The 13,739-nt window shown below is 38.6% G+C and overlaps 1 protein-coding gene across 17 annotated transcripts in view; it reads right to left on the reverse strand.

Moving 5' to 3' along the window:
- Positions 1–13,739, reverse strand: part of lrrc7 (leucine rich repeat containing 7) — a 154,166-nt gene that overhangs the window by 24,961 nt on the left and 115,466 nt on the right. For all 17 annotated transcript variants that reach the window (XM_017304405.2, XM_008406230.3, XM_081606037.1 and 14 more), the window contains 8 exons: positions 12,741–12,914; positions 11,338–11,449; positions 9,985–10,210; positions 7,386–7,892; positions 7,052–7,276; positions 6,457–6,691; positions 5,125–5,475; positions 3,759–4,004 (listed from right to left, as the gene is read on the reverse strand). In XM_017304405.2, the coding sequence (XP_017159894.1) occupies positions 3,759–4,004; positions 5,125–5,475; positions 6,457–6,691; positions 7,052–7,276; positions 7,386–7,892; positions 9,985–10,210; positions 11,338–11,449; positions 12,741–12,914 (2,076 nt within the window). The remainder of the gene's footprint in view (positions 1–3,758; positions 4,005–5,124; positions 5,476–6,456; positions 6,692–7,051; positions 7,277–7,385; positions 7,893–9,984; positions 10,211–11,337; positions 11,450–12,740; positions 12,915–13,739) is intronic.

A 13,739-nucleotide genomic window follows, 5' to 3' on the forward strand; every position in this document is an offset into this window, starting at 1 on the left:
ACTACAGTTGCAAGATTATTACCCAATTCATGGAAGATGGAATAGATGCTTTTGGGCTCTTATTCCAGGTAGCAAGTGGGCTAGCTAATGAGAAGCTACTGTTACGGAGTGAAGGTTTCTTCAAACAAGACGGAGGCTCGTATGACTTTTACTGAACCTTTCTGTTCAGTTTTTATTGAAGAGAAAAACGGCGACGGCTGTTCGTAACCTATCAATCAATCAATCAATCAAATTTTATTTGTATAGCACATTTCAGCAGCAAGGCATTTCAAAGTGCTTTACACAACCAAAACAAAAACAGAAATAAACAGTGAGAAAGAGAGAAAATTAAAAATAAATTAAAAAAAAAAAAAAAAAAAAAAAAAAAAAAAAAAAAACAAACTCCCTTACCAGAGGACGCCGCCGTCCCACACAGAATTTAACTAACTTATAGTTAGAGGAGTCTGCCCTCCCGCGGACTTTAACTGGTTCCATTCCATTTCCATTCCACTTTAATTTTCATCGTTTTCCACCCTCATTTTTCACTTTCTTCCCCATACATAAAAGAAAGAAGAAAAAAAAAAAAAAAAAAAAAAAAAAAAAAAAATTAAAAATTAAAAACATTAAAGACATAAAAACATGGAAGACATCAAAACCCGCACTCTAACCCTAATTTAGCCATAAGCAACTCTAAACAGGTGGGTTTTAAGTTGAGATTTAAAGGCACCCAGTGTTTCAGCTGTTTTACAGTTTTCTGGAAGTTTGTTCCAAATCTGTGGTGCGTAGAAACTGAATGCTGCTTCTCCTCGTCTGGTTCTGGTTCTGGGGATGCAGAGCAGACCAGAACCAGAAGATCTGAGGGGTCTAGATGGTTGGTACAGTAATAACAGATCTTTAAGGTATTGTGGTGCTAAACCGTTCAGAGATTTATAAACTAACATCAGTATTTTAAAGTCTATCCTCTGAGCTACAGGGAGCCAGTGTAGGGACTTTAAAACTGGTGTTATGTGCTCTATCTTCCTGGTTTTAGTGAGAACCCGAGCAGCAGCATTCTGGATCAGCTGCAGCTGTTTGATTGATTTATTAGTCAGACCTGTGAAGACGCTGTTGCAGTAATCAATGCGGCTAAAGATAAATGCATGGATGAGTTTCTCTAGATCGTGCTGAGACATAAGTCCTCTAATCCTAGAGATGTTCTTCAGGTGATAGAAGGCCGACTTTGTGACTGTCTTAATGTGGCTCTGAAGGTTCAGGTCAGAGTCCATCACTACTCCCAGGTTTCGGGCCTGATCGCTGGTTTTTAGTTGTAATAACTGAAGCTGTGCATTGATTCTAGTTCGTTCCTCTTTAGGTCCAAAGATAATAACTTCAGTTTTGTTTCTGTTTAGCTGGAGAAAGTTTTGGCACATCCACACATTGATCTGTTCTAAGCATCTATTCAGTGATTGGATGGGTTCAGAGTCACCTGGTGACATCGTGATGTAGAGCTGTGTATCATCCGCATAATTGTGGTAGCTAATCCTATGTCCTGTTATAATCTTTGCCAGTGGGAGCATATAAATATTGAAAAGAAGGGGTCCTAGGATTGAACCTTGGGGTACCCCACATGTGACCTTTGACCTCTCTGATGAGAAGTTTCCAATTGAAACAAAGAAATCCCTGTTCTTTATGTAAGATTCAAACCAGTTGAGCACTGGACCGGAGAGTCCGACCCAACTCTCCAGTCGATTCAGTAAAATGTCGTGGTCAACAGTGTCGAAAGCTGCACTGAGGTCCAACAGAACCAGCACTGTGGTTCTCCCACAGTCTGTATTTATATGGATGTCATTGAACACTTTTACAAGGGCCGTCTCCGTGCTGTGGTGAGCACGAAAACCAGACTGGAAGGAGTCAAAGCAGTTTGTTATTGTTAGGAAGTTATTTAATTGCTTAAAAACAGCTTTTTCAATAATTTTGCTGATGAATGGGAGGTTGGAGATCGGCCTGTAATTCTGCAGTAGGGATTTGTCTAGATTATTCTTTTTTATAAGTGGTTTGATAACTGCTGTTTTCAAAGCCTGGGGGAAAACACCTGAAGAGAGCGATAAGTTGACTATTTGGATCAGATCATTAGCAACAACAGGCAGGACTTTCTTAAAGAAATGTGTGGGTAGGACATCCAGACAGCAGGAACTGGAGCTTAATTGACTTATAATTTCTTCTAGGGTTTTATAATTTAGTAGTAGAAATTGGGTCATTTTTCCTGCATTTGTTTTGTTTGGGCACAGCATTGGTACTGTCTTTGGAGTGGATGTGCAGATAGCAACCAAAAGTCACCAAAAAGCAAGATGGTGACAAAACAGAACCAGCATTCTTCAAAATAAAAGACTTCCTCTATTCAAATAAATCACGTCTCGCACTTAAATATATTTCACTTCACCTGTGTAATTATATACTATCATGTTCAATTCAATTAATAATAATCATCATGTAAATTATGCTTAACATCCATCCATCCATTTTCTTGCACCCTTGTCCCTCAGTGGGGTCGGGAGGGTTGCTGGTGCCTCTCCAGCTAACGTTCCGGGTGAGAGGCGGGGTCACCTGGACAGGTCGCCAGTCTGTCGCAGGGCAACACAGAGACACACAGGACAAACAACCATGCACACACACACTCACACCTAGGGGCAATTTGGAGAGACCAATTAACCTGACAGTCATGTTTTTGGACTGTGGGAGGAAACCGGAGTACCTGGAGAAAACCCACCATGCACAGGGAGAACATGCAAACTCCATGCAGAAAGACCGGGGCCGGGAATCGAACCCAGAACCTTCTTGCTGCAAGGCAACAGCTCTACCAACTGCACCACTGTGCAGCCCCTTATGCTTAACATATAATTGTAAATCAGTCACTTTATCATGCAAAATGTACTGAACATATAAGTGTAAAAAAGTCACAGCTACAAAATGCTACTAGTTTAAAGTTGCCTCTCCTGTATCTGTTGCAACATTCTGCCAGTCAGCTGGCTGAAAGGAAGCTTCAACAGGCCGACTCCAACTAATTAACACCAAACAAGATCTAATACTCTGCATGCTAAGGAAATAAAAAAAAGTTTTCCTCGTCTCATTCAGCTTATGAATAAAACTCCATGTTTACATCGATTTATTTATGAATCCCTACAACTACTTACATCATTTACAGGTGAGGCTAACTTACTGAAAGCCGACAGTGAATAACTTTAAAATGATGCATGTGATAAAGAAAATGTAAACATATCTATAGTTGTTACAATACTTCAGATAATATTAGGATTTCTTACAGTACAACTGTAAAAAGATCCTAATAATTTGTATCTGTGTTTATTGTTTTCTTTAAATATAAATCTAAAACATAGACCAGGCTTAAATATGTTTTCATTTTTCTGATTGATCTCATTTCTGTGGGTTTTTATTATCATGTGTTGTAGGAAACAATATTTATTTCTTCTGTAATACTATAAGAAGAGGTAGAAGCCACATAATGATCAGTAGAAAATTGCCACTGAGAAGTAAATATTTCTTCTTTTAGTAATAGTTTACGTTTAAAATTTTCTTTCTGAGAAAGTAAATTATACAAATAGTAGAAAGCATTGAAAAACAAAGTTGTTTTATAGATGGGAAGACTGCTTTCACTTTAACCAAAACAAAAGTTATATATCATATCTAATTATATATAAACTGATTTAAATATGGATGAAATCAAAAACTCAAAACCCAGCAAAGAGAAGCTGCTAAAGGGTTGGTTTTTATTTTTGCGTTACCTGAGATGCTCCGTACGTTTCGGTGCTGTAGCTCCGAGCAGACAGGGGGCGACGCTGAGTCAGACTTTTGGTCGGATAACCAATCATGGGCTTCTTCTGCTCCTGATAAGTGGTGTAGTCGTCGTCGTAGCGACCGTTTCTCTTGTTGTGCATCATCTGATTTTGGTTGTCGGACATGTTGGAGAGGGCAGAATGCTCCATGGGGGACGAGTAGGCAAGAGCCCGACTGTAATGAGGCGGGTCCGTCTGAGTCCAAGCAAACAAATTACATTAGCCTGTTTTTATCACAATCGATGCACAGCACCTGTATTAGCAAATCAGGAGAATAAATTAAATCAAACAACTGAAATAAGATACACATTTATCTTTTGATAAGACGGAAAATCTTCATGTATCAGACACACACTGCAAAAACACAAAATCTTACCAAGTAATTTTGGTTTAGTTTACAGTGCAAATATCTGATCTGAAATAAGAAAAAACTCATTTACAAGCAATTTTTCAGCAAGATTTAGGAGTTTGTTTCAAGTCAATACATTTTTTCTCAAACATTTTTGACTTTTCATGCTCAGAAATTTCGAAGATTTTTCTGAGATTTTTGTTAGAAATGTACTAATTTCGTCTATCTGCAGTGGCCTTCATACACTGTTAAAAATGTACATTTAGCTAATTTGGTGTTCACTGATTTAAATTATTTTATTGCTGTATTAAATTAAATCTGTTGGAATAAGAGTATAAACACAAAAGTAATTGTATTTTTGATGGAATGGCCAGAAATACAGTTTAAAAGAAGAAAGATTTGGTTTCCTCAAAATACACTGTAAAAACACAAAATCTTGCAAAGTATTTTTGATTTAGGTTCTAGTGCAAATATTTTGCTACACTTAAAATAAAACAAACTTATAAGTAATTCTTCAGCATGATAAAGAAACTTGTTTTAAGTCAGTAATTCCTTAATATTGGTGGAAAAGTACCAGGCCCACTGGCAGATTATTTCACTTATAAAATGGCAGAAACGTCTGGTTATAAGTCTGTTTTGTCTTATTTCAAATATACTGCCTGCAATAGAAACTAGACCAAAATTACTTGGTAAGACGTTGTGTTTTTTGCAGTGCACACTTTATGAACAGTATAAAAGAAAACAACTGTAATAATTAGAACAGAAAAGATTTGCAATCACTCAAAAAAAAAATACTTCAACACAACAAGATTAACAGATTTGTTTTTGATTACCGTAATTGCTTTCATATATTTATAGCAGCACATGTGCTGTGTGGATTAACATAAACACATTTTTGATGTTGCACATGATATGCGATGAATTTTAAAGAGGCATTATTTTGTTTTTTTTTTGACTGGCTCCTACCTGATGCTTGTACTGAGCTTCCTGTAGCGCCTCCTGCTGGGCTTCATGAACTCTGCGAAACAAGGCGAGCTCAGTGGAGCTCACCAAAGAGTCGGCTCTCCTCAGAAAGCCTGGCCTGGAGCGCTGAGTTGAGATAGTTTGCTGCTGCTGGCTGGACGGGCCGTCCTGGTTGATTGGGGCTTGGGGGAATGAAAACATCTCCAGCGGTGGATACGCGCGATACCGAGGACTCACAAGCTCCTTGGGTAGCGTCTTTCCCGGCTGACTCAAGTAATCCATGGCCTTTGAGGAGTGGTTTACATAATCTGGTGTGTTGGGGAATGGAGGAGGGATTCTGCGATCTATGGTCACCTGATTGGGTAGAAAGTTCATCAATGAGTCAGTGGAAAGGATTCAGGCATCATCGTTGACACACTAAACCTGGTATTTGAGAATTATCTGAATTTACCCCCAAAATGCTGCATTTATTTAAAACATTTTTTAAGTACGTTGCAACGTGACGTCATCCCACCCCTCAGTTTCCTGCTGGAGGGAAAAACCTGCTCGGCACTGATGACTACCACAAAAGTTGTAAAGGTGTAAACATTATGCGCTAAATCTTAACTACACGTGTGACATCTGTAGGAAAAAGAGATGTGGAGATTTCCTCCTAAATGTCAACAATATGATAACTAGATAACAAGCTCCACGGTGTCACATTTCACTTTTTTTAATAAAAAAAGAAGAAATGGCGAGGGAGAGAGAAGTCGGTCAGTTATGCTAGCTTGACTATGACAATCTTAACACGTAGATGTGCTGCAGAATTCGGAGTGTTTCGCTTCAGTTTACGTTTTTTTTTTTAAGGCAAGGTGTTTTAATTTGCTAATCAACCACTGCTGTGTTCAGGTTATCACTTATCAATAATACACATTAAACAAGCATGAAATTGTAATCGAATGACATGTAATGTGCTTTGTGTGTGAAATGTTGACGTATGCCGATACATTAGTGGAGCTGTTGTCAGTCAGTTGCCATGGCAACGTATCTGCGCATAGCCAGACAGTGTCAGTTTTGAGTTGCTCTTTAATAGGTTTGGTCTGTGTGATTTTCACTGCACTAAATTAATAAGACCTACGTCTCCAGGTTTCATTTTGTTAGCCGAGCTGTTCTATCGCAGCAGGTAAGAGAATCAACTTTCTGTCCTGCAGAGTTAGTTTCTGGATGTAAACGATATCTATATTTTCTCACACAGACACAATGTCATATATATATATATATATATATATATATATATATATATATATATATATATATATAAATATATATATATATATATATATATGCATTTCTGACCTGGGGGTTGTAGTTCTGGTCAAAATGATAGGCCTTGTGAGGAATGGCAGGTTTTTGATTTTGCCCAGACTGATTCTGGTTGCCGCCTCCGTGTCCTGGGAAGCCCAGCTCGTCATCTAACATGGGGGCAGATTGAGACCGAGACATGCTGGTCTGCTCCATGGAACCAGGGAGCTCTGGGCGGTCCAAACTGGTCTGCTGCTCAATGGATGAACTGTAGCTTTCCATGGGAATACTGGGAAGAAAGAGGAAAATACAAGGCAACATCAGAAACTCAAAGATCCAATCTTGTTTCTGATCAGTGAACGTATCATGTTAGAAACTCAACTTTAGCTACATTCAGTATAATTTCAAAACAAAAAGGAGATATTTGTGAAAACTGGGCTTCTCTCTCACACACAGTTTACTCTCTTAATAATAATATATTATTTTAATTACAATTAATGGTAGGGAGGCTATAAAGAAACGTTTTGAAGATTATTCCTGAACATAATCAGAACTGTCTAAAATCGTTATCAGCAGGCCAAATCGCTGACTGTAGGAATCTCTAGAAGTCTCTCTTGACTCTCAGACTGAATATGAACACTGAACTGACCTGTAGACTTTATAGGAGCCGATGTCGATCTCATCTATGCTCTGGGACTTCTTAAACTTGGATCTGGTTTCCTTCATCATGGGGGAAAGTCGGTCGGAGCTTCTACTCATCACCACTGTGACCTTGTTTCCCCCGCTGATGGTGAGCTGGTCCTTCCTGATCTGCTCCCCCTGGCTGTTGTGATACGTCCAGGATCCGGGCAAAGGTCCTGAGCCCTGCTCCAGTCTGGAAATTATAACAGAAACAGAAAATCAGATAATCAATTGGAACTAATTTTAATCTAATAAACCATAAACCAGTATTAGTTGTGAGTCCATTAAGTCCGATGGCTCACCGTGAGTCCATGTCCTTGCGGTCAGGATTGGGGCTTGAGGTTGGCGTCAGGTCCAGCTTTGAGGGGAAAGCAGTCCTGTCCTCCAACGGGCTGGGCGTCCTGGTCCAATTCTGCCAGGGGTTTTGGGAAGAAGGTCCAGAGGATTGTGGGTCGTTATCCGGGGTGGAGCGCTGGTTTCCGTGGTAGGGGAGTGTCTGGGTATCCAGCTCCAAGGGGACTCCTACGATTCGATCTTGCCTGAGGAGGGGCCGGCGGCCATGAGCCGACTGGCTGCGGGGTTTGGAGCCCAGCGGCGGATTGCCCTGACTCGTGTTAGAGGACGTCGGGTTCATCGGAGACTCCTCAGCGTCAAAACCCGTGTTGTCATAGTGCTGAGCCTCCGACCAATCAAAAGGCTCGCTGAGCGGACGCCGATCTCCCCGTTGCTGCAGCGTTCCCGACGGAGGGGTTTCTCTCTGAGACAGCAGGGGCTTGGAGTCAATAGGCTTTGGGAATGACTGTGCAAGTCTACAAAAATAAAACATATCAGGAGTCACATAAAGAGAACAAACTGAACTGTTTCATAGTCGGTGCATCGTGAACATGTGCTGCAGTCCAACCCACTGGCACTTGGACCCGACAGCTTTCCCCGATGTTCCTCCTAAACATCAACTGGGCAGAGAACCATGTTTGGAGTAATTATGTTTCTAAGAGGATGGATGCCAAATGCAAGTGCCTTCAAACTCTTTTCACTGTCATTTGCATCTTTGTAAACAAATATGTTTCACGAGGATGCAGGCAAATAAAAAACACATCGTAGAGACTGAGATCTGAACAGACGTTGTGAAATAACTAATATAATGTTGAAAAAATTTACAAAATAAAAGTCAGATAGAAAGACTGGGAAACAAAGAGGAAGTCTGTTTCTAGTGCAGGAGCTTTTCAAAGTCAAACACCAGAAAAATCTGGATTATCAGATGCAAAAATGTAATTTTTCAGGGATCCCACACATTTTGTATCTGCATATGTTTATTTCTGAAGACTCAAACTAGCAGAGTTTCTCAGTCCTCCATAAAAATACACAACGTTGATTTAAATTAACCGTAGATACTAAATAAGTTTTAGCACAAAACATTCAGTAAACGCCTTCTTTTTCTATTTGTTGATGACTTTCACTTAAAAATTAAAATGATTTCTATTTATCATATAATTTAATTATAACTGCTACCTGATTTATTTAACAAATAGATATTCTAAGAATTTTTTTTACAAGATTTAAATCTCTTTTATTGAAAATATTTTTAATTATTTGTCAGTAATACACAGTCTGATTTTAATAAAAACTAATCATCACGCCTGAGGCCGTAATGTAAGAGATTTGGCTTGCGATCTGAGATTACATTTTTTTTTTACTGCGAGTCAGAAACCAGATTCAAAACACGTTTTGATATTAATTTTTAATGCGATTCCCAGTTCCACATACGTCAGCTTATATCATTAATGTGCAATACCCTCCGCAGAGGAGCCATGCCTCTTTAATTGGTTCTTTTCATCTCTCTGTGCAAAAAGCAGCGCGCCTCCAAACAGTGGATCCCACACAGGAAGCCTCTTCAAACCAGAGAAGGAACAAACTGAACGGCAATCTGCAGCATCTTAACAAGACTCTCTGACCTTCACGAGCAAACAGACAGGCGAGAAGGTTGCACAAAGATGGAGGGAGAAGAGAAAAGACGGAGCGAGTTGAGATATGCAAGAGATGGAGAAAACTGCTGGAGAAAATTAGATAATAGATGAGATGTTTGATGAGAACATACGCTGCAAAAACACAACATTTTACCAAGTATCAGTCGAGTTTCTAGTGGAAATACTCTAAAACACTTGAAATAAGACAAAACTAACTTGCAAGAGACTTTTTAGCGAGATATATGAGCTTGTTTTAAATAAATAATTCCTTAATATCAATGAAAATGGTGAATTATTTAACTTATAATCAGGGGTGTGACTAGGTTTTAAACATTGGGGGGGCTTAGTCCCCAGGAGATGAACAGGCGAGTACAAAATTTCTCAAACAAAAACAAAGACGTTGCTTTTCTACTGTTTAAAACGGTATTCATAGTACAAATGCTATGAAATGTGATTATAAATAGTTAATCAATGTGATAAAATGATTTCCAAGCAAATGTTGCTCACCTTCTAAGTACAGCAATATTTCCCAGACTGTTTTAATATAAAGTAAAGGAAAACTGACAGATTTATGATCATATTTAATTTAAAAACGACATTTTAAACTGATACTCTGGTAACATTATATTAAATTTGTTGGCAAATAAAAAATTATATCAGCAACAAAAAAAACCCACCAAATTATTCAAAGGGGGGTTGATAATATTTCAGGGGCTCGGGCCCCCATAAAACAGGTCTTGTGACGCCACTGCTTATAACAAGACATGTTATAAGTGAAATAATCTGCCAGTGGAGCTCGTATGTTATCATCAATATTAACTCAAAAATATACTTGAGTTCTTTTTGTCTTACTTCAGGTGAACCAAGATGTTTCCTGTAGCAACGAGACAGAAAACCTCCGTAAGGTGTTTTGCTTTTGAGAAGCCGGTGTGTTTACCTGTTGGTCCAGTGTGTTTGAGGGGCCTGGTCCTTACTGGGGGCGGGCAGGGCAGGAGTGTGTGCGTGCGCATGAGAGTGTGTGTGTGTGTGTGTGTGTGAGTGTGTGTTGGCGGAGGGATTGGAGGAGCCTGAGGAGCCCTGAGAGGGCGAGTAGTCGGAGTAGGTGGCCGAGGAGCCACTGTGGTTCAGACAGTGGAGCTTATCGACCTCCTCGTCTGTCGACTCTGGACGGGGACACAGAAGGACAAACGTCTCACCTGCACAACACGTCTAACGCAGAATAAACAGCTTTGTGCTTCTGAAGGTCACATTTTGGTTGATTTTACTGTTTCATTTTAGGTTTAAGCAGAGATGGGTAGTAACTAGTTATATTTACTAGAGGAACCTTTTTGAAAAAAATTTACTTTAGGAGTATTTTTACTGTGCTTTACTTTCTACTTTTACTTGGTTAATCTTCTATGAAGTATCGCTACTGTAACATGAGTAAAATTTCTGGAAAAGATTCACCAGACACAAACACCTGCAGTTTGTGTTAAAGTTTATACGTTTTTTATTGAAAGAAACTGATTTTGAAAAATGTTCTTATGTTATTTTTTGTTAATTATATGAATTATTGACATTTTGGTTCTTAAAAAAAAAAACAAAATATATTTTGGATGATGTAAGTTTTAAATGTTAAATGATAGATAATTTGATGAGATACTCTGTACGCAGGTGGACTTTGTAACCAAATACTTTTTTACTTTTTACTTGAGTAATTTTGGATACTTCTTACTTTTACTCGTGTAAAAATAAGTTGAAGTGGTGCTGCTCTTACTTGAATACAGTTTTCAGATGCTTTTAGAGCAGATTAGGATCGGCCTAAGGTTCACTACATTTTTTAACCAAATAATTCTCACATACTGAGATTTTAGCCTGCTCAGTTCTCTGGTTGCTAGGTGACGGGCTAGGCTTTGCTGGGTTGCTAGGTAACGGGCTGGGTTGCTAGGTGAGGGGAGGGGCAAGTTTTTGAAACGGCTCAATATTCAGACACCAAAAAACATGAACTTAATGCCAAAAAACGGCTTTTTAAAAAACTGTTTAAGCGGCTTTCAGGAGCAGTAAAAACACAAGTGGAAGCACAAAAACACGCAAAATGTAAATTTATCATCATGCGTCCCTTTTAAGGAACGTTTTCACAGCTGTAAATTTGAATAAATTAAGACGTTCCTTATTTTTGTTACAGTTAATCTGCCTCACATTGTGACTAATTGATGGACGCCATTGCAACAAGCCTCACAGTTGCTAAAAATAAAACCATTAGGTTATCATTTGCAGCTTTGTGATTACGACTCTCTGCATGATGCGGTACCTTTCTTATCCTTCCCCAGCAGCACCACCTTTGGTTTGTACATCGGCGGCTCCACCAGCGTCGGCCGCATGTCGGAGATACGGATGTCATTAGGCGAGCCGCCCATCGAGTCCTGAGCACCGATAAACAAACCCAGGTAAGATGTGCAAAAGGAACAAAAAGTAAATTAAGCATTATTTCACTTTGAAAGAGTTACAGTATCAATCAATCAATCCAATTTTATTTGTATAGCACATTTCAGCAGCAAGGCATTTCAAAGTGCTTTACATAATTAAAATAAAAACAGCATGTGACATTGAATAAACAGTGAGAAAGAGATTAAAAAAAAAAGATAAAAACATTAAAACCCCTTTAGGATTTCAGTTAAACGTCGTTTAACTGGGATGTTTTCTGGGGGGCTTTACATCATTAAAACGTAGAAAAGAAATAAAAAGAAATTAAAAACATTAAAGACATAAAACCATGGAAGACATCAAAGCAGCTTCAACTTAAGTGCATTTATTCAGCGCAAAATTAAGTTTAATTTCTTCTAATATATTACACTCAGCAACTCTGCACTGCAAAAACACAAAATCTCACCAAGTAATTTTTGTCGTCTTTCTAGTGTAAATACCTTAGTTCACTTGAAATGAGATAAATTAACTTACATGTAACTTTCACTTGTAACAATAAATTTTTAAGTGAAATAATTTGCCAGTGGAGCTAGAACGAATTATTTTCTGAAAACAAGCTTCTATATTTAGCTAAAAAGTTAGTTTTGTCTTATTTCAAGTGTACTAAGATATTTGCACTAAAAACTAAACCAAAACTACTTGGTAATATTTTGTGTTTTTACAGTGTGCTGCTTAATTTCACAGTTCCTGTTCATCAACATGGCATTACATCCTTTTACGAAGGATCACAGACCCAGCAGCTGGGACAAAAAGGCCTGGATTATGTTACAAAACTTCATAGATACTCAGAACCTGTAAAAAATGTAAAGATTTATAGGACAAGCCTATTGCTTTTAGTAAATTATTGGTTTGTAAAACAGCGTTTTATATTTGCTGCTTTTTTTGCTATCTAAAATGAAGCTAATTCGAATCTGAAGCCTCTAAATTTTTTGTCTAAATAAATTACTAACAGAGGATTTAAACACTGAAAAAAATGTTAGATTTTTATGCAACATCAGTTTTAAAGTTTAAATATGAAGGGTGCATGGTGTCAATAAATATATTTTTTTCAAATAATCAGCACAGCATCATGACCCATCAACATGTTTTTGTTCATTTCAGTAAAAAAAAATGTTTTATCCCTTCAATGACTGCATGAATCTTGTATTAAACAACACGAAGAAAAGCAGAACAACCCCACAGTAAACACTTAACTCTTGTTTTTATCAGCTAGCGCCGTTAGTTTTGTACCTCAGAGCTTTCTGTCAAGTCCTCCTTGTCCTTCCTCTTGGGAATGTCGATGCCAGAATTATGCATCGATCCTTGATCCATTAGCTGAGCCTGAGAGAAGTCCTGCATCTCTCTGTCAGTCACCTGGCAAACAGTTTCATTTCGTCCGTCAAACGAATCAAACACCTGCATCAACTGAGCAAAGCAAGAAGAGGTTAAGACACACTTTGGTCAAACGCGTTTCATTTTCACATCAACATCATGGATTCAGAGGCTGTAATTCAGGCGCTCTAACCGTTTCCATGGCAACGTCTAAACCTGACAAAGAGATTTGCAATGAGACTACATCAGTGTCTGACCTCAAAAATGAACGCCTGAACCTTTTGGCGAGCGTTCACCGAAAAGTTAAAGCAGCAAATAGAGAGGCGACGTCTTGCGTAACTTTTTAAAAAATATGTTTTTCTTTTACATATTTGTGAAAACTGTCTCTATGTAGTGATGAGTCAGATAAAGATTGAACTTCTCCTCTTCCTCCCTGAGCTGCTGTCTGAAGAAATGCTCCGCTCCCGGTCAAAAACAACCAATCAGAGCCAGGAGGAGGGTCTTAGCGCTGTGAATCAGCTTCGTGAACGCGCTGCTATAAAATAAACAGTTTCTTTTGTTGATGACACACATACAAAATGTAATGTTGATGGTGTTTCTTTATAAATTTGTAATTCTAATTCTGTATTTCTAAAGCACCTGCTGCTGAAATGCTCCTGTCCTCCCTCTTGGCCAGTTGCCATGGCCACCACTGATGGCGGATAAATCAATCAATTTATTTGTGTAGAGCATTTCAGCAGCAGGTGCTTTACGTCATAGAAATACAGAATCACAAATTTATAAAGAAACACCATCAACAATACATTTTGATGTGTGTCATCACCAAAAGAAACTGTTTATTTTATAGCAGCGTTATGACTGACAGCATGACTGGCAGCGCTAAGCCCCGCCTACAGGCTCTGATTGGTTGTTTCTAGT

The sequence above is a fragment of the Poecilia reticulata genome, chromosome 4 (genome assembly GCF_904066995.2).
Source record: "Poecilia reticulata chromosome 4, P_reticulata-male-v2, whole genome shotgun sequence".
NCBI lineage: Eukaryota > Metazoa > Chordata > Actinopteri > Cyprinodontiformes > Poeciliidae > Poecilia > Poecilia reticulata.